Source organism: Antedon bifida, chromosome 5, assembly GCF_963402885.1.
Source record: "Antedon bifida chromosome 5, ecAntBifi1.1, whole genome shotgun sequence".
NCBI lineage: Eukaryota > Metazoa > Echinodermata > Crinoidea > Comatulida > Antedonidae > Antedon > Antedon bifida.
In genome coordinates, this window is record NC_136230.1 from 18,318,182 (window position 1) to 18,339,206 (window position 21,025).

A 21,025-nucleotide genomic window follows, 5' to 3' on the forward strand; every position below is an offset into this window, starting at 1 on the left:
ATTGCCGTGACATTGAGGCTGTGACATTCCATTTGCGATATGGTTGAAATCTATCCATTGCATAGGTATAGGAATGAAATATACCAGCATAACTCAGCAAATGAGTCTTTTAATTTATTTAGTAACAAATTTTCAATCTTATATAACAAAAACATACCTAGAAAAAAGATTAAAATAAACAAACGAAAAATAGCAAAACCATGGATAACAAAAGGAATTATTAAATCCATAAACACTCGAAACAAGTTGTACAAAAAATATTTAAAATTACCAGTATCAAAGAACAAAACAAAGTACATAGACTATAGAAACAAACTAACCAAACTTATAAAAATATCACGTAAACAACACTTCTCAAACAAATTTAACAGCTACAAAGACAACATTAAAAAAACGTGGCAAACAATCAACAACACAACTAAAAATATACCTAATTTCTTTAATAACAATGACACAAAAATCACCGACCCCGTTGATATTGCTACCAATTTTAACCGATACTTCGCAGAAATAGGTCCTACGTATGCCTCAAACATTCAATCATCTTCCGGGAGCCATTCTGATTTTCTAAAAGACCCTATTAAAAACTCTATTTTTTTCGCTCCTACTTCTAAAAAAGAAATTATTGACATAACCTCAAAATTCAAAAACGGTAAAAGTCCGGGCCTTGACGACATTTCTCCAAAAGTAGTTAAAGACATTGCACCTCTAATTTCTGAACCGTTAACATACATCTTCAATCTGTGCTTGTCTACCGGAAAATTCCCTACAGCCTTAAAAACTTCTAAAATTATCCCAATTTATAAAAAAGGAAACCCTCACTCTTTTGCAAACTATCGTCCCATCTCTCTTCTATCGTGTTTTTCAAAAATAATCGAACGTCTTATATATAATAGACTTTTTAACTTTTTTTCTTATCACAATATTCTTCAAGACAACCAATATGGCTTCAGACCTAACTACTCCACTGATCTTGCCGTTCTCGATATCTTTAACAAAATCTCCTCTGCCCTGTCTGAACATCATCACACAATCGGCTTATTCCTTGACCTTTCTAAAGCCTTCGACACAATTGATCATTCCATCTTACTATCTAAACTTTATCACTATGGCATTCGTGGGACTCCCTACTCTCTACTCTCTGACTACCTCCAAAACCGAACCCAAATCACATCCTTTAATTCTCACTCCTCGTGCTGCCTTCCTATGACTTGTGGCGTCCCCCAAGGATCTATACTCGGACCTCTCCTTTTCCTCATTTACATCAATGATATCCAACAAGCCTCAAGTTCTTTTTCTTATGTTCTTTTTGCCGACGATTCCAATATTTTCCTCTCTCATCCCGACCTTAACCAATTAATTTCAACTTTTAATTCCGAAATTCACCACGTCTCAAACTGGTTCAAAACTAACAAACTCTCATTAAACATTGATAAAACTAACTTTATTCACTTCTCCAATAGTAAAAAATCTAAAGAAAACCCCATCGAAATTTTCATAGACGATGTTTTAATCAAACAAGTTGATCATACTCAATTCCTTGGAGTGACAATTGACAACAAACTGAACTGGAAGCGTCACATTAATACAATTTCCAACACAATCTCTCGATCTATAGGTATAATAAACAAACTCAAATTCACTTTCCCACAAAACATTTTACTTTCCCTTTATAATACCCTTATCCTGCCACATCTTAATTATTGCAACATTGCTTGGGCTGTCACACATTCTAAACACCAAACACTTTGTCCATGGACTAGCACAGAAACAACAAGACTTGACAAACTTTTTAAACTACAAAAAAAGGCGATCCGCATCTGTACCCATTCCCAACACCTCACTCATTCCAAACCCCTTTTCTACAAAGTAAAAACTCTTAACATCTTCGACATAAATAATTTACAGACTGCTTTGTTCATGCACAAATTTAGTAATCAGAAACTTCCGATCACATTTAACCGATTCTTTACAAAAAACAACGAAGTTCACAATTATAACACCCGCAACTCTAATAAATATATCCCAATCAATAACCATTCCACAGCAAGAAACTCAATTAAATCCACTGGCCCTATTTTATGGAATTCTTTTCACACCTCCCTAACTAACCGCTCTTTCGAATCCTTCAAGTTTAGCTACAAATCATCGTTGGTATCAAAGTATTCAATCGATCTCCCCTAAGAATTCAGTCGTTATCCTCTAACCCAGTTTTTTAACTCTTGTCCAGCGTCTTCGTCCCTTCTGTCCTCGTTCTGTCACGTGTTTTTGTCCTGTGTCTTGTTGTGCTTGTGTATGTAGCTTAAATTGTTTATTATTTTTTCTTTATTCTTGTTATTTATTTATTCATATTTTATTTTCATTTATTTATTTATTGACTACTTTTGAAACATTTATTATATATACTTTTTGAATTTTTTTTTTTTCTGGTGGAACTAGCCTTAAAGCCCTCCGGGCTTATTTATGTTTCTCCAGCATAAGTGCATTCTAATTATAAAAAAAAAAAAAACACACTGTAATATTATTTCACAATGATGTATCTTATGAAAATAAATTGAATTGAATTGAATTGAATTGAATATTGTAACCCTAGTTCATTAATTGAATACAATGAGAAATTTTAACTATGCTTGAACCTCACTTCTTACATATCCGATCAAATGTTAATTTGTGGAGATTTAAACATGAATGGACTCGACTGGGATTTACAATCTACAACATCTGGGGTGCTTAATTTCAAACAAAAATGACTCAGGATGTTTTAGAATTTATACATGGGAACGATGAACCGTCATTACTCAACTTGATTATTAGTTGCAATGAACTGGATGTTGAGAATCTAAAATATGCACCGGTTGGCAAAAGCGATCATGCAGTTTAATTTTATATTTTTAGTTAGAAGGCTCAGTCAGTCAAAGTGAGGAAACACCAAATTTAATTTCTATAAAGGCAATAATGTTACTATGGATGAAAAGCTCTCAGATGTTGACTGGAATCAACAGTTTAATGATGAGCTTGTACAAGCAATGTGGGATATTTTTCATAATAAACGACTTGTTTTGGAAATCAGTAACTAACTGGATCAATACCAAGTAGTTGAAGGGAAGCGACTGTTATTCCAATCTTAAAATCTGGTTGGAAATCAAACATTAAACTATCATCCAGTTAACTTCCATCCATCATCTGTAAATTGCTGGAGAAAATTATCTATATAACTAATAATGTCTCATTTGGAAATGCATAATCATTTTTCCATTCACCAACATGAATTTTGTTCAAATCGTTTTGCTTTAAACCCAGTTACTTTTTTTTTGTGAAATAGAAGATGCTCAAACTGAGGGCCACCCATTTGACATCATCTACCTAGATTGCTGTAAAGCCGATTACTTAATTTTTCTTCATTTCGTTCAATTTACACTAGATTTTTTCACAGATCTGCATAGTGGAAAGTCGTTATTTTCAGTCTAGTAATATTTATTATAATGTATGATTCAACATTGTAAATCTATATTTCTCTTCCACTAGGCAAATTGATCCATTCCACCCCTTCCACCCAAAATTGCTATCTATGTCTTTCATTTTGATGACACCATCATGTTCAAAATTGGAATAAAAGGCAGGCCCCGTAATTTCTTCTACACGTTAATATGTTGTTGCTGAGATAATATCCTTCTGAAATTGCTATCTTAGTGTTTCATTTTGATACCGTCGCCATGTTAAAAATTGGAATAAATGGCGGCTCCCGTAATTTCACCGATTCTACACTGTATGTAATATGTATACAGATTATACTGTTTATACTGTATACACTATATGACACAAAATAGACAGAATTCAGCACTAACAACATATCATATTCTTGAGTTCAGGTCATAATGCCAAAATCTTTTTCTGTGTGTAAAATTCCAGCGTATGATGTCCCCGTGGCATTTGTCGTGCGGATAAAGTCACAGTGACGAGTTCAAATCTAGTCTTCTTTCTTTCTGTAATTTTTGTGTTTCGCGTACTGTATCTCTAAAACTTACACGTAACATATCATAATTTTCTCAACATATCGTCATTCATGTGAAGTTGTGCAGCATAACATTTTCATGACGTTTACAATTGCGCAACATGACTTGCGCGCGATTTTATCGTGATCGTGTGCGGATGACCTTTTGACCTAAAAACTCCGGAGTTTGATGTTGGTACCTTTCACACCAAAACACCGGGGTGTCCCTGCAGTTCGCTCTCCGGAGAATGTTCAGCTGTTCAACCCCGCAGTTTTAAACTCCGGAGTTTCTTGATTTTACCTTTCACACCAAAACAGCGGGGAGTCAACTCCGCAGTGTCTCCGGAGTTTGCTTTTGGTGTGAAAGGGATATTAAAGTTATATCATTTGCGCATGACACAACCAATCACTCTGATCTTAATATTTATTTAATACTGTTAATACAAAACTATTATTTACTGACTGGTTCAATTCTAATAAATTCTAAATAAAAATAAATGTTCAAAAAACAAATTATATTTTTTATATAAAAAATGAAAATTAACATTAGTAATTATTCCAACATTGAAATTAATGGCCGGATTATCGAACAAAAAAATCAACCACTTTTTCTTGGTGTTTATATAAAAAATGAACATTTAAAGTGGACCAGTCACCAAAATTATGTATTAAAAAAAATAGCAAGAGTGATTGGTATCGTAAGTAAATTAAAACACATATTCCCATTAAAAATCCTTCTCATGTTATACAATACACTAATTCAACCACATCTTTTGTATTGTAATTTAATTTGGACAGCAGATTATCCAACAAATTTAGACAAACTTAATAAATTAATTAAACGTGCCTCCCGAATTATTACTTTTTCTCATTATTGCACACCTTCTGAACCGATCTTTAAGCAACTCAATATTCTCAATATATACCATTTATATAAATCACAAACTGTATCGGATAACCTAACTCGTTAATAGTAACGAGTTCAAACTTTTTTTTTTTGGTTATCCGCAACTTTTGTTGCTAAGGTTTTCAAGACGTTTACAAATGCGCAACATGACTTGCGCGCAATTTTATGAATTTCGCGTATTTAACATAGGTAAAAAACGAAATAGCATTTTAAATTGAAACATAGCAAAATTGTAATTTAATGCTTTACCTTTTTGATGAAAAAAAATGGCAAGTTTCACAGAAAGTTACGCGTGAAAAATCAATTTCTAATCAACTTTCCACGCATTTCATGTCATTTTAAACATGTAAAAATGTCCATGTGCGTTGGACAATTTATTTTTTTTTACGTGTTTTTTATGAAAAAGTTCAAACATTCGTAAAAATAAGCCTTTTTTTTAACAGTCATAGTTACTACACTAAACAGTTAAGTTTATTTTTATTACATATTCTGGGAGGATAAGGAACCACATAATGCCAAGGCCTAATAAAATGACCTAACAGCTCATTCCTCTACATTCAGAACTTTCAGAAAAAATTTTTATAAATTACAACATTTCTTCTATATTTATTTACAGGATATGGTACAGAAATTCTTGGTGATGTTGACAGAACACAATGATGAAAGTCTGAAGCTTCTTGCAGTTCGACTTGACTTTAATGAAATCTACAAAGCAAAAGAACCAAAATTACGAAGCCCCATGATATATCATAAACAGAGAAAAAGGGTATATTAAAAAATGGACTGAAAACTGTCCCCAGTGATATATTTGTTGGTTAGATATTTAATAAACATGAAATAAATGTAATTACAAGTTTTCATAATCTACCTGCATGATTCAATTTACTAACTGTAATCATGCTTCTGTTGTTTCTTAAAACCATACTGTCAATACTAGTCTATTCGCCAGAACATCATGCACCCCGGAAATATTTTTTTTAATTAGTGCCACTAGAAAATGATTTTCTATGTTAGCACAAGTGTAGAATTTTCCATATATACTTTTATGCAAATTAGTTTTTTACATATTTCAACCAATAACAATGATAAATTTACCAATTTGGTGATTAAACTCATGTTTTCATCATCAAAGATCATATTATAACCATTCATGTAATACAAATTTGTGTCAATAATTTTATGCAGACAAAAAAAATCAGATTGCCTTATTTCAACCCATACCAAATATCAAATATAGCATTTACGATAGGCTAATCTAGAACATTTTAAGGCAAAAAGTATGACTAAAAAAAAAAAGTAACCTAGCCTTTGAAAATAATATACATTAAAAAAGTATAAAAAAATTATATTAAAAGATATATTGTCCCCCTAAAAAAATATTTTTTTAAATTTTTTTTATGAATATGTTATTTTAATGTCGCATAATAATATTCACTCTCACAAAAAATTGGGTCTGAACAAAATTTATTTACCTGAGAAAAATGTAATTTAAAGCAAAAAATGGTCAAATTGTCTGGAAGACAATGAGTTTTTGGGTAATTTAACTGTTTATTTTGTCTTTTTATAGGTGAAATAATTTTTTTTTCCCGTTTTTTTTCTTATGGAAGTGAACAACTTCATTAAAACTGCAAAATGGCCTATTCAAAGTCCGATTTTAAAAATCTTTATTTTTCATGATTTTGGGGGACAATACATCTTTAATGAATTAATAGATTTTCTAGTTAGTAGATCAAATTAAAACAGAAAAGCTAAACAATTATAAAACTCACTACAACAAAACAGGCTTAAATTAAGAATCTTTTGAAATTGTTTAGGGAAAGAGCATTTTTTGTGTTTATATTTTATAATTTATGTTCCAAATTTTGACTCCAGAGAAAGAAAAACTTTCTTTTTATTTCTGTGTTTGGCTTTACTAGACATAGGTCATTTTTAGATCTTTAGTATCATATGAGGATTTTCTTGGAGTAAATTTATTTGATAGATAGATAGATAGAAATCTTTCTTTATTCTGGATATTCATTCAATATTTGTACATTGTTCTTCCTTGAAGTCCAGTTAACACTTACAAATTACAAATATAAACAATAAAAATGGAAAATTATGAAAACGTTTTTAAAGACTACAATATCACAAGAAGCAAGAGAAAAATACAGTTAGATCAAATTTTTAAACGATTGCAAAGTTAATGAATTTATAGAGCTGCGAATATCTGGTGAAAGATTATTCCAGAGTTTGACTGAGCGGTATTGAAATGTTCTTTTACCAGAATCATTATGCCATTTTGGTAAGACTAAAGTGTTTTTCGATTTGCTTCTTGTATTTAAATTGTGATAATTATCAATAAAATCATAAAAATCAATTAGGTAATCGGGAACAGTACCTGTTAAACATTTAAAGGTCATTATAAGAATATTATGGTCCCATCGTTGATTTATATGTTTCCAATTGAGTGATGTCATGAGATCATCAACAGGTGTTCTAATATCAGCATATAGGATAATTCTGGCAAGTCTATTTAACAATATTTGGAGTGAGTTAAGGTGCGCTGATGAACAGTTGGACCAAACGGGACTACAATAATCAAAAAATGGTAAAACTAAGGCATTTGCTAAGAGCTTAAGAGAAAAATTTGGAATGAAACTTCTTAATCTACGTATAACACCAATACGTTGGGAAATCTTTGAGCAAAAATTCTCAATATGTTTTCCCCACGTAAAAAATGTATCAAACGTGATTCCTAAATACTTAAAACTATCGACCCTATCTACAATGTTATCATTAATTAAACAAGAAATATTACAAAAGTTTGGAAAATTATGTTTGGAACTAAATAGCATGAATTTGGTTTTCTTAACGTTAATTGTTAGTTTGTTTGTTTTAAACCATTTTGATATATTAGCAACATTTTTATCAATAATAGATTGTAATTCGATAGGATCAGAGGCAGAACAAAGGACATTAGTGTCATCAGCAAACATTGCACATTTTGAATTAGTAGTTATAATTTCTGGTAAGGAATTTACATAAATAATAAATAGAAGTGGCCCAAGGATGGATCCTTGAGGCACACCAATAGTAACATCTTTAGGTTCAGATAATTTTGAGTTAATTTTAACAATCTGTGACCTTCCAGAAAGGTATGTTGAGAACGAATACGAATACGAATAGAACTTTATTGCAATCAAACGAAAGATTGAAGTTTAACAAAAGCGTTTCACTCAGAAAAATACAATGCAATATACAAATATAAAAGACATTCAGAAATGTAGAACATACAATCAAAAAATTAAAACAAAATTACAATTAAAAATCTGGTCTCTGATTCCATATTGTTCAAGTTTAATTAATAGAAGTTTATGGTCAACTGTGTCGAAAGCCTTTTTTAAATCAAGAAAAATGGCAGCAGTGACTTTGCCATTGTTAAGATTATTAAGCACGTATTCAGAAACATCAATAAGTGCAGTATTAGTAGAGTGAAAATTTCTAAATCCTGATTGGCATTGAGTTATAATATTGTTATATGTTAGATATTCATAAAGTTGATCGTAAACAAATCGTTCAATGATTTTTTATAAAATAGGTAGGACAGAAATTGGTCTATAGTTTTCTGTATTAGATCTGTCCCCATCTTTAAAAATTGGGGTAACTTTAGCAACTTTCCAGGCTGATGGAAATGTCGCTGTGGTTAATGATAAATTTATAATGTGAGTAAGTGAGTGGCAGATAATAGGAGAGGCAAGTTTAAGTAACTTTAAATCAAGATTATCAATACCAGAAGCTTTGTTGTTTTGAAAAGCGTTTATATGATCAAAAACTACTTCTGGTGCAATCAAATCAAAAGAAAATTTACTGTTAAAAGAAGTGTCATTAGTATTGTTAGAATCACTGACAATTTTACATGCTAAAGACTCTCCAATAGAAGAAAAATAACAGTTAAATTTGTTAGCTATTTTAATGTCATCAGAGACAACTTCATTCTCAGTTATAAGAGAGTTAATTGATTGTTTTTTATCATCATGTATAATACTTTTAATAGTTTTCCAAATCATTTTGGGGTTTTTAACATTTTCATTAATTGCAGTAGAACAACATTTCTTTTTAAGGTGACGATTCATGTTGTTAGCTTTATTTCTGAATTGTTTAGCTTTTGCCCAATCAGCAGGGTCATTTGTTTTATGAGCTTTAGAAAAGAAGTAGTCTCGGTCTTTACTTAATCTAAGATATTCTGGAGTGATCCATTCAGGCATAGAGTTCTTAATACGCTTAATTTTGAATGGAGCATGGATATCACACGCTTCTTTAAAGAGGTTTGTCCAAATTTTTAAAGCTTCATCTGTATTAGTTGATTGAAACACTTAAGTTCCAATTTAAATTTCTTATTGTTTCAGTAAATTTATGTTCATTGAATTTCCTAAAAGATCTAATATTTATAGTTTTTGGTTCAGATTTCATTTTTTGGTTTTTCCGAACAATATAAATGAGTGAATGGTCACTTATTCCAATACTCCTAGTACCATAATTTGTATACTTATTTGGATTTGATACAAAAATTAAATCCAAAATTGTTTGAGTTGAGTCAGTGATTCGTGTTGGTTGATCTATTAGTTGTGATAGACCACTATGGTTAGAAAGTTTGTTAATTTTTGACTGGTTACATTTTTTCTTGATATCAAGGTTTAAATCACCCATAATTATCGTATCATTATATGAGGATGAATAAGATTGTAATAAATTATCAAGGTTTTCAAGGTACTCAGCCTTAGCACTGGGGGGCCTATAAACAGTCCCAATAATAAATGGTTTATTATGAGGTAAGTGAAATTCAATCCAAAGGCTTTCCACATTGTTGATAGATAAGTCTAATGTTATTTTATACATTAAGACTTTTTCGTTGTAGGTAAGATTATTCCAATTAAGTTCTTCAAGTGCCTCTGTAGCTGAATCATACTTTATTTTTGCTGACCTATTTTGAAGCACTTGAAGTTTATGATTTAGATGTTTATTGCATCTGCCCCATACAATGTTACAGTAGTCAAAATGGGGGACTATAATTGTTTTATATAGCATTGTCTGGAGATACTTTGGCAACAAACAACTAGGTTTTTTAAGATAGAACAAACCTGGCAGAACTTTGTTTTTAATAAGTTCAACATGTTTGTTCCACGCTAGAGATTCATCAATTTGAAGTGGGATTCCATTTATATTAATATTTAAGTTTGCGATTGATAGCTTTGATAATTTTATATGCGATTCAATAAACATGAACTCTGTCTTATTTACAGATAAGCTTAGTTTGTTGTTGCATAGCCAGTTATTTATATTAGTATCTTTTGGATCTTTAGATATGTAATACAAAGCAGTGTCATCTGCATACATACTCAGTTTAACATTTCGAAGATCATTTATATACAATTGTTACATGCAAGGCACAAACAGAAGACAGGCAATACAAAGGATAAGTTATATAATCTAATCTATGTTTTATTCTTCAAACAGAAAAGCAAAAGATAACAAAATCAATTAAAATGATTATAAAGATAAAGATTAATTAATAATATAAAATAATTATCAAAGCATAAGATGGTGGTAACACACCATCAAAATACATAAAGCAATTCAAGACTTACAAATATAGCTGAGCCCAAGGCTAATATAAAGCTTTACTTCAGTTGTTCAAAACAGTCAAACAGACTTCTAGATACTTCAATAGACTTTAACAGCATTTAGTTTAGCCATCTCAGTATTCGTATTAGGACTGATTAAATATGGTTAATGTACAACTCTTTATATTCTTATGCAGGATATATGGGGTGATCATAATGATCTCATCAAATAACTTAAAGATGATGACATTGGTTTTAAGATGAAATTCAAATAACATCATCATCTTTAGTATGAAGTTGTTGTAACAATTTCCTTATATAGAATATCAAACAAGTGTCTCTGACAACTTGAGTTATGACAATTACTAAAAACCTGGTTACTGAACTTTAGTCTAGTCTACAACCAATATAATATATATATATAATATAGTATAATACTATAGTAAAGTGATAATAAAGATATAATCAACTAATTAATTAATTAGATAAATGGTATTGGCGAGGTGGACAGAAGGAAAGTACAATATCACAACTGGTCTTAATGTATGAGTGTTTATTGAACACCATTCAATTTTGTAAAGATTGAATAAAAAACAAAGGTTGTGATAAAAGTCAACCTGACTAAAAAGCTCATATAAATATAAAGATAAGAAACATATATAAAACATTATTTCAATATTAGATTAATGCAACCATAATCCTTAATCATCAACACTATCAATAATGACTTGTCATTAGATAGTTAACATTATTCTTTTCATATTCCATTCTAATTCATTAATTCAAACATATTATAACGCATAATCAATTGAAACTTACTACTTTGTCCGGATGTAATTAACATTTAAACAGAAACTCGTAGAACAATCGGTTGCTACTTCCAGGTGTACAGCTCGGGTGTTGAGGCAGGTAAAGATGACTCCATAATGTTTTGCTGTCTTGTTTCGGCTAATTTTGACAATATATGGCCCGAAATAGTCGCATGCTGTATAATAGAAAGGTGGTGTATCAGAAGCCATTCTTTCTACAGGAAGATCAGTCATAAATTACGTCTCAGTTTGGTGTTCCATGGTTCTGCATTTTACACAACAAAATTTAATCGTCTTAGCTAAATTCGTCACACCCATTATCCAGTATCTGCTTCAGACTTTAGCAGCTGTGGTAGCAACTCCGTAGTGACCCCGCTCGTGAACATTTCGGGTAATCAGATAGGAAATATGGTTATCTCTCGGTAGTAATACTTGATGACGTTGGTCGTACGACAATAGACTTTTCGAAGCTCTTCCTCCTACATATATTAACTTATCTTTAAGGAACGGGCTTAATGATTTCAACTCTCCTTTCTGAATTCTGGCATTAAATTGTTTCTGAGCATAAAAAATCCAATACTCTTCCGCCATGTTTTCTTCCGCGGAAAGAGAACCCTCATTTATACTGTATTTCGCCTTCAGGTTCACAATAAATCTAAAAACATATGCTGTGACTCTGATTAACTTTCTCCAGCAGGAAAACCTTTCGCTGTCGATGACTTTCTTCTCTGCGCTTACCATTAACACTATCTATTTCTTTAGTGTCCGCTTTAGGAATAGACTTTGGCCACTGTTCTTCCGGTGACTTCAGAAAGATACTTGGTCTGCGATGTTGTTTTCTCCTGGTATATGACACCAATCAGATGGATCGGTATGACCTTGAATTTCGGCAACTCTGTTTGCTACAAATGACTTGTAGAGTCTAGACTGACCTCGGATCCAAGACAAAGCTATTATACTATCCGAAAAGAATACAACTCGATCAAAACTCACTGTCATCTCTTCTTTAATCGTACTGTACAGTCTTGATGCAACAACAAGTGCCAAAGGCATTCTCGGAAGCATCACAAAAGACAATTAGTTCAGGTGGTTTGAGGCTGGAATTAGACAACAGGCATCTTGCAAAGGAAACATTATCTAAGTCTGCTAATTCTGTAAAGAATTTTCTCCATTCGGCTTTATTATTGGTTATCCGCACTTGGCGGATAACCCCTTGTTATTGTCAGGATTTTTGTTTTTTTTTTTTTGGTTATCCGCACTTGGCGGATAACCCCTTGTTATTGTCAGGATCTTTTTTTTTTTTTTTTTTTTCTTATTCTTCTTTCTTTCCCAGAATTTTGTTGCGCGTGTATCTCTAAATCTTCTCAACATAACAGTGTATAACTTTATCAAAAGATTGACCTCTATCTGAAGATGTCGTAATAAGGTTTTCAATCCCGTGCAAGTGGCGCAGCGTAAGTTACGCGCAATTTTATGAATTTCGCGTATTTAACATAGGTTAAAAACCAAAAGTCATTTTGTATTGACACTTGGTGAAAATTTAAGTCATATCAAGGGCAAACTTTCTATGGATTAAAAATTGCATGTTTCACACAAAGTTACGCGCGCACGCGCGTTTAAAATTTCAAAATGCGAAAAATCAATTTCTAATCAACTTTCTATGCGTTTCATGTCATTTTGAGCATGTCAAAAATTCCCACGCGCGCGCAAATTTTTACGCGCACGGTGCGCACGTAGCGTTAAAACATGCTTTTTTCGCGTGATTTATGTTTTTCCAGCCATTTCTAGTAATTTTACCAACTTTTAAACAATTTCGAATTAAAATCACGTCATACGAGCACGTGGAATTGGATAATTTACGCGCGTTTTTGATGAAAAAGTTCAAAATTCGTCAAAATTATGCCTTTTTTTAAACAGTCATAGATTCTAAACTACATGGTTAATTTTATTTTTTATTACATATTCTGAAAGTAGATGAGTTGTAGATATCAATCATGCATCGATATGGCTAACCCGACATTGTGACGTCATCGTATGGCCACTCGAATATAAAATAGAGGATTTTTGTCTCTTTCGTCATAGCTCATCACATTTAATAGAGCGCATCTCCACTTATAGGTATTCCATTTCCCGTTATTTTTTTATATTGTCTAGGTCAATCAATTACCTTTCGCATGATTTACCAGTTTTTAAAATTGTGATGACGTCATCATGTTCAAAAGCGTCAATAACTTTGGTCACTTTTTTTCATCTATTCTGAACTGTATGTAGTACGTATACAGTATAGTGTTATGCTTAATATATTTAGACGTGACACAAAATAGGGAGCGCACTAAAATTGTTCCAATGGCATAATCGTTTTTCTGTGCGCAATATTCTAACGTATGACGTGCACGTGCAGTTTGCACGTGGCGGATAACCCGAATTCGTCAAAGTGACGAGTTCAAATCTAGTTCTATATTCTTCTTTCTTTCCCAGAATTTTGTTGGCAGCATATCTCTAATTCTTGCTAACATAAGATTATATAACTTTGTCAGAAGATTGACCTCTAACTGTAGATGTGCAAGACACTTTGTTTTATGATTTTAGAGTTGCGCAACGTGACTTACGCGCGATTTTATGAATTTCAATGATTGATCATAGATTAAAAACCAAAAGTCATTTTGTATTGACACTAGGTGAAAATTTAAGTCATGTCAAGGGCAAACTTTCTATGGATTAAAAATGGCATGTTTTATAGAGAGTTACGCGCGCACGCGCGTTTACAATTTCTAAATGCGAAAAATCAATTTCTAATCAACTTTCTACGCGTTTCATGTCATTTTAAGCATGTCAAAAATTCCCACGTGCGCGCAAAAATTTACGCGCGCGGTGCGCATGTAGCGCAAAAATATAATTTTTTCGCGTGATTTATGTTTTTCCAGCCTTTTCTAGTTATTTTACCAACTTTTAAACAATTTCGACTTAAAATTACGTCATACGAGCACGTGGAATTGGATAATTTGCGTGCGTTTTTGATGAAAAAGTTCAAAAATTCATCAAAATTATGCCTTTTTTTAAACAGTCATAGATTCTAAACTACAAGGTGAATTTTATTTTTTATTGCATATTCTGAAAGTAGATGAGTTGTAGATATCGAATCATGCATTGATATGGCTAACCTAATATTGTGACATCATCGTATGGCCACTCGAATATAAAATAGAGGATTTTTGTCTCTTTCGTCATAGCTCATCACATTTAATAGAGCGCATCTCCATTTATCCGTATTCCATTTCCCCCCATTTTTTTATATTGTATAGGCCGATCAATTATCTTTCGCATGATATACCGTTTTCAAAATTGTGATGACGTCATCATGTCCAAAAGCGTCAATAACTTTGGCCACTTATTTTCACCTATTCTTCACTGTATGTAGTACGTAAACAGTATATAGTGTATACTGTATATACTTAGACGTGAAAATAAAATAGAGAGCGCACTAACATTTTTTCAATGACATAATCGTTATACTGTGCGCAATATTCTAACGTATGACGTGCACGTGGCGTTTGCGCTGCGGATAACCTAACTCGTCCGTAGTGACGAGTTCAAATCTAGTTCTCATTTAAGTCGTCATCCCAGTCACACACTTGCTGCCACAGCTTTTGCTTCAGAATCTTTCCCCTTATCAGGAATGCCGTAGCAATTCTCTTGGTAAGTACATTTTCTGGAAATGAGGCAGGTTTAACTTTATAAAGCAATAGGTCGGTGGTAGGGTTCCATACTACCCCCAGAACGTTCTGTTCTAACTCGTCACTAAGGACCGATTTGTCATTTAGTTGTTGATTGGTAGGTGAGTTGTTAATTTGACCATTGGATATCCATTCTTTGACTTGGAAGCCTCCTGTTTTCAGCACCTGGTCGATGTCTGTTGATAGTTGTTCGGCAGATTTAATAATATAACATCGGACACTGACGTCAGTATGTCATCCATATAACTCTCATTGGTGATAACTTGAGCTGCCTCTGGATGAGTAGTCTCATTAACTTTAGCTGTTTTTCTCAATGCTACTTGAGCCATGGCAGGAGCTGGTTTGTCGCCAAAGGTGACATTAGTTTTAGCATAGGTGTCGGCCCTCTTTGCTTGATTACAGTCACGCCATAGAAATCGATGGACTTGCTGATCACTCTCGGGTATAAATATACGATGATACATCTTTGAAATATCAGCAGCTAGTGCGATTTCTTGTTGCCTGAATCTCAAGAGAACTCCAAACAGATTATTAAGTAAGTCAGGACTCTTCTCCCAAAACTCGTTCAGTGCTTGACCATGAAATTTAGCGGATGCATTGAAGACAATTCTTACAGGTGTCATCTTCTTCTCTGATCTAATAACGGCGTGGTCTGGTAGATAAAATATTGGTCCATTATAAGCCGCTATTTCTTCTCTGATAGTTTCCGGGAAAAACCTAATTGTACCATTTCTTCCATTTGTTGCTGATAGCATTTCATGTGTGATGGGTCTTTCTTCAGTCAATTCTCAGTCGAGACTAGCATTCTCTCTGCAAGCAGTTGGTTGTCAATTAGCTTTGAAGCATACTTTTTCCATGGGTATGGTACGTGCCACTTGTCTCCGACCTTTTTACAGGACTCCCACATCACGTGTCAACTTTAATTTATCAGATGGTGATTGATTACAGGAACAATTTGGCAACTGAACCCCCATTTCTTCTGTTCTCCAAAACTTAGTTAGATCGGTCTTCTCAGTTAAGTTGATCGTTAACACCGTCAAATTATGTTTGTGGTGGTTGTTGGATGACCCAAATGTTACCCAGCCTAATGGTGATTTTCTGAGTAAGTAGCCATCTACTTGCCTAGTCTCCCCACTATGCATCATAGGATAGTCTACACCAATTAGAACATCAACAGCACCATCTCCTCGGCTCAACGTAGGGTCTAACTCTCGTTCTAAACTCTTGATGACATTCTTGTTGGGCTTTTTAACCTTGGCTATCTCAGGAACTCTAATAGCAGATATCGTATGTTCTTTCTGGTTAGCTAAGATTGTGACTCGGTAGATTTTGGTCTGATGGGCTTGAATTTCACCTCCTAGGGTACCAATGTCAATACTTATTGGTTTTCCTTCCAGGTTGAGTCCCTCTGCTACAGTTTGTCGAATTAACGTTACGTTAGCTCCCGAATCGAGCATGACATTTCCAGCTATGTGATTGTCACCAACACCCAACCTCACAGTAATTACAGGTAACACAACATCATTGGCATTTGCAGCAACACTAGCTAAATTATTAGTAGGAGTTTCCTGGCTGCATTGCTTTCGTCGGTTGCAAGTCCTCACCCCAGCATTTCTTTCATGTAGACTTATGTTGGTTTGACTTCTGTTGATTGGATTTATGTTTGTTATCTGGTTTGGTTTGATCATCTATTTCCTGCTGTCCCATATTAACTTTACCTTGAGCAGGTGACTGGGTACTACGGACGGCTGCAGTGGCTCTCATTCTAGACCTCATTTCTACTTCAAGAAACTTAAGCAAACCTTCTAAGGAAGCGTCTTCTTTCTGTTGCAGTTGTCTCGCATACACTTTCCTATCATCTGTGGTTAGTTTCATTTGAATTAGGTCTAGCATATGATTATTGTTCATATCTGATTCCTTACCAACTTGTTCTAGTATGTTCAAACATCTTCTGACTAGGTGTGAGAACTCACAAAAGCGATGATCTTCTCCTTCTTTAAGCATTCTAAACTTTGATATATCTTGTGTCACAGCATCTGAAATTATTCTTGGATCCCCATAATACAGATCTAGGTACTCCCAGCATGCAACATAGTCGGTTCCTATTCCCTTTAGTAACTCTAATGGTTTGCCTGTTAGACTGGTCCTCAGTATTGAAACAGCATCTCTTGGTTCATAGACAGGTTCAATCATGTGTTTAAAATCGTCTCTAAAGGTCCAGTATTCACTGACGTCTCTAAACACCGGTAGCTTTGGTTTTTCAGCTCTAGGTTTTAGTTTTATCTGGCGTGTTGGCACAGTTGATGTTGAATTCAAAGACTCGATGACTTCACTAACTGAATTTGACAGGGATGCAGAATTAATCGAAGCAGGATGCGATCGATTAGACGGTCCGTGTACTTGTACTGGTAACGGAAGTTGAGGTGGAGTTTTCTTCAGCGCCTTTTTTGTATTTAGCCTTAATAGCTAAAAACTCATCCATACATGCCTGAAGATATTCCTCCTCCTTGTTGTATGCTTCCTCATCTTCAATCATTTCGCAATACTCATCGTGTCTGTCTTGTAGTCTGTTGAATGCCAATTCCAGTTTTCCAAATTCTGTTTGGATTTCCTCAACGGATTCATCATGATCAATCAGGTTGTCCAGGTTCTTCTTCTGCCTGGTGAATCTGGACTTACTTGTTCGTCTCTTCAGTTTCTTTTCATCCATCACTCCTCATCGGTTTACGATAGTAAATTGAATTGTGGTGAGGCGGACAGAAGGAAAGTACAATATCACAACTGGTCTTAATTTATGAGTGTTTATTGAACACCATTCAATTCTGTAAAGATTGAATAAAAAAAAAGGTTGTGATAAAAGTCAACCTGACTAAAAAGCTCATATAAATATAAAGATAAGAAACATATATAAAACATTATTTCAATATTAGATTAATGCAACCATAATCCTTAATCATCAACACTATCAATGACTTGTCATTAGATAGTTAACATTATTCTTTTCATATTCCATTCTGATTCATTAATTCAAACATATTATAAAGCATAATCAATTGAAACTTACTACTTTGACCGGATGTAATTAACATTTAAACAAGTCTCTGAATGATTAACTTCAGTTCAGTATCTTAAACAGATTAACAGTAGTTGGTAGATCCTATAATATTAAGAACTACAGTCTAAATACATATACACTAAATAGATACAAATCTGTTTACAGCTGAAAACAGCCATACAAAAACCATAAAACAAACTATGCAAGAACAAAGGAAGGTCAGATAACATTCCTACAGTATTATGTAACCAATGCACAGCTAGCAAGGTACAACTCAGGAATATTCAATAGTCATTAAAACAAATGGCTATGTGACGTGCTTTAGCAAATGGTCTATACTGATATTTTCTAAGTTGAAAACTCATTGGAATCAATTATCTTCATTATAAAACCATTATTCTTAAAACATATAAAAATTACCTATAACATTACAATATCTCATAACCGCAATAATTCTAGATTACACAATAAATAAGTCGGTAAATTAACTCAAAAAGCATCCATGAAATTCTGGATATATAGAAACGAAGCCCTAACAAAGGCTTTCGTAGCGGCAATAACACATGCTCTCAATGCTTCAACAATCATTAATTACATAAATTGTATAAAATGGCACATTAAATCAGTAACAGTATTCAGATAAAGAACACCTACCCTAAACATCACAGTATAGATATCTTAATGATATTTTCTAAAAACTGTTAAATTAACAGAATTAAAATATGTTTAAAAACATCGAGGCGAGTCAGTTGCTCGCCATGCTGGATCTACGCTTGTTTTTTAGAAACAAGAAAGGACGCCCTCAATATTAGCTAAATAAATATCTGTTTCACACCAAACAAGTATAAATGTATCTCCTAAACACCCCTCAAAGAAAAAGTTTGCATACAAACTTTTTATATACATTAAAATGTAAAAATTGTATTTAAAATCACAGAAATATATTTTATTCTTTAAAAACACCTGTGTACAACATTATAATATCAAGTTGCTGTTGCTGAATTCACATTTTGTTAATTGTTATATTTTTTAAAGTTTCTTGAAAAATGTTCTCAACATGGCCTTGCTAAGTATCACTGTAGACAATAACATTGTCTATGTAGCCCTCGCAGCCGTTGATGTCTGCAATCAAACTATGCAGGAGTCGTTGAAATGTGGCTGGTGCATTCCGCATTCCAAACGGCATTCAGTTGCAGTTTATTTATCGAACACAAAAAATAAAACAGGTGATAAAATAAGAAGCATTGTGAACGAAAGGAAGACCAAGAAGAGCATAGCTCGTAACAGATGGTCACCTATGAAAAAAATATATATATATATAAAGTAACAAATAAATAAGACAAAAATATAATAAGTTAAAAAAAAAAATATATATATATAAAAACTGAATAAATATGAATACACATATGTACATTAAAGGTTCTATAAAAGTATACATGCATATAAAAAAAAAAAACGTATCACATATGTACACATATTTATAAATAAAGTGAGAAAAAACAAACAAACATGGCAAAAATCAACTAATAATATCAAATGGTATTTCTCTTATAGGTAAAAAATAATCATGTGCTTAAACTAAATATGTAGATAAAAGATACTCTTTGAATTTAATTTTAAAGGAATATAAAGAACTGGAATTGCGAATATCTTGGGCAATTTTATTCCATATTTTCGGACCCTGTCCTCTGATAGAAGACCTAGCAAGGTCAGTAACAAAAAAGTGAGGTCTATACAAATTAGATGATCTAGTTTCATATGAATGAAAACAATGTGATTTAAAAAAATAATTAGAAAAGATGTCAGGAAGTAAGTTATTGTGGAATTCATACATGAAAATTGCAATTTGAAGCTTGTGGATATCAAAAACTGAAAGACTGTTTAATTTATGGAATAAAGGAAATGAAGGAGCAAGGTAATGCGAGTTTGTACAAAGACGCATAATTTTTTTCTGTTTGATGTGAACTGAATGCAGGTGGCAGTTATTAGAATCAGCCCATATAATATTGGAAAATTGAATGTGTGGTAAAACAAGATTTTGATAAAGCATAAATAGGGTTTTAGTTGTTAGTGTCACTTTTAGTCAGAAAAGGATACCGGTATATTTTGAAACAAGATTGGTGACATACATGTTATGTTGTTTCCATGTTAATGTGTCATCTATTAATATACCTAAAAATTTAGTTGTTGAAACTTTGGAAATAGGAATATTATCAATATATATATTATCAACATTAAGATAAGTGCGGTTACAATGTTTATTTTTAAATAGCATGTATGTGGTTTTATCCAAGTTGAGAGACAGAATATTAGCTTTTAGCCAGGTTGATACCTTTGTCATTTCAAAATTTACTGTGCGAATGAGATGTGTAATGTTACAGTGTGATGCTAATAAATGTGTATCATCAGCGTAAATGATAAATTAAAAGAAGTTACTAGAATATATAATATCATTTAAATATAAAATGAACAAGGGACCCAAAATCGACCCTTGAGGCACACCGCATGCAATATTCTGATTTGACGATTTCTGACCATTGTAAATAACAAATTGTGTTCTGTTTGTAATATAATTCCTGAACCACTCGAAGGCGATCCCACGAACCCCGTAGTGTTTTAGTTTTAGTAAAAGTATGTCGTGGTCTATTGTGTCGAAAGCCTTCGAGAGGTCCAGGAAAATTCCAAGAGTATGGCATTTTTTGTCTAACTCGGTCACAATTTTATTATAGGCTTCAAGTATCGCGCGCGCCATGTATGAGGAATGTTTTGATCTAAAACCAAATTAGGAATTGTGTAATAAATTAAAACGAGAAATAAAATGATATAGTCTTGTGTGGACAATTTTTTCTAATAGTTTTGAAAAGACGGGAAGAACTGATATTGGTCTGTAATTACACGACAGATTTTGATCACCCTTTTTAAAAAT

General features: G+C 32.8%; 2 protein-coding genes and 1 pseudogene across 5 annotated transcripts in view; 1 reads left to right on the forward strand and 2 right to left on the reverse strand.

The window, feature by feature from the left end:
* Positions 1 to 5,761, forward strand: part of LOC144842634 (gamma-tubulin complex component 3 homolog) — a 64,784-nt gene extending 59,023 nt beyond the window's left edge. For all 3 annotated transcript variants that reach the window (XM_078699116.1, XM_078699114.1, XM_078699117.1), the window contains one exon: positions 5,515 to 5,761. In XM_078699116.1, coding sequence (XP_078555242.1) covers positions 5,515 to 5,673 — 159 coding nt within the window. In that variant the 3' untranslated portion in view covers positions 5,674 to 5,761. The remainder of the gene's footprint in view (positions 1 to 5,514) is intronic.
* The window catches only part of LOC144842685 (beta carbonic anhydrase 1-like), a 307,431-nt gene that overhangs the window by 147,745 nt on the left and 138,661 nt on the right, over positions 1 to 21,025 (reverse strand). The gene's annotated exons all lie outside the window — the stretch shown is intronic.
* On the reverse strand, positions 11,343 to 19,012 carry LOC144843388 (uncharacterized; annotated as a pseudogene). Its single transcript, XR_013612258.1, has 7 exons — positions 18,109 to 19,012; positions 17,533 to 17,866; positions 16,665 to 17,486; positions 15,939 to 16,612; positions 15,270 to 15,761; positions 12,332 to 12,407; positions 11,343 to 12,060 (listed from the first exon to the last, which is right to left on the reverse strand). The product of XR_013612258.1 is annotated as an uncharacterized LOC144843388 (transcript).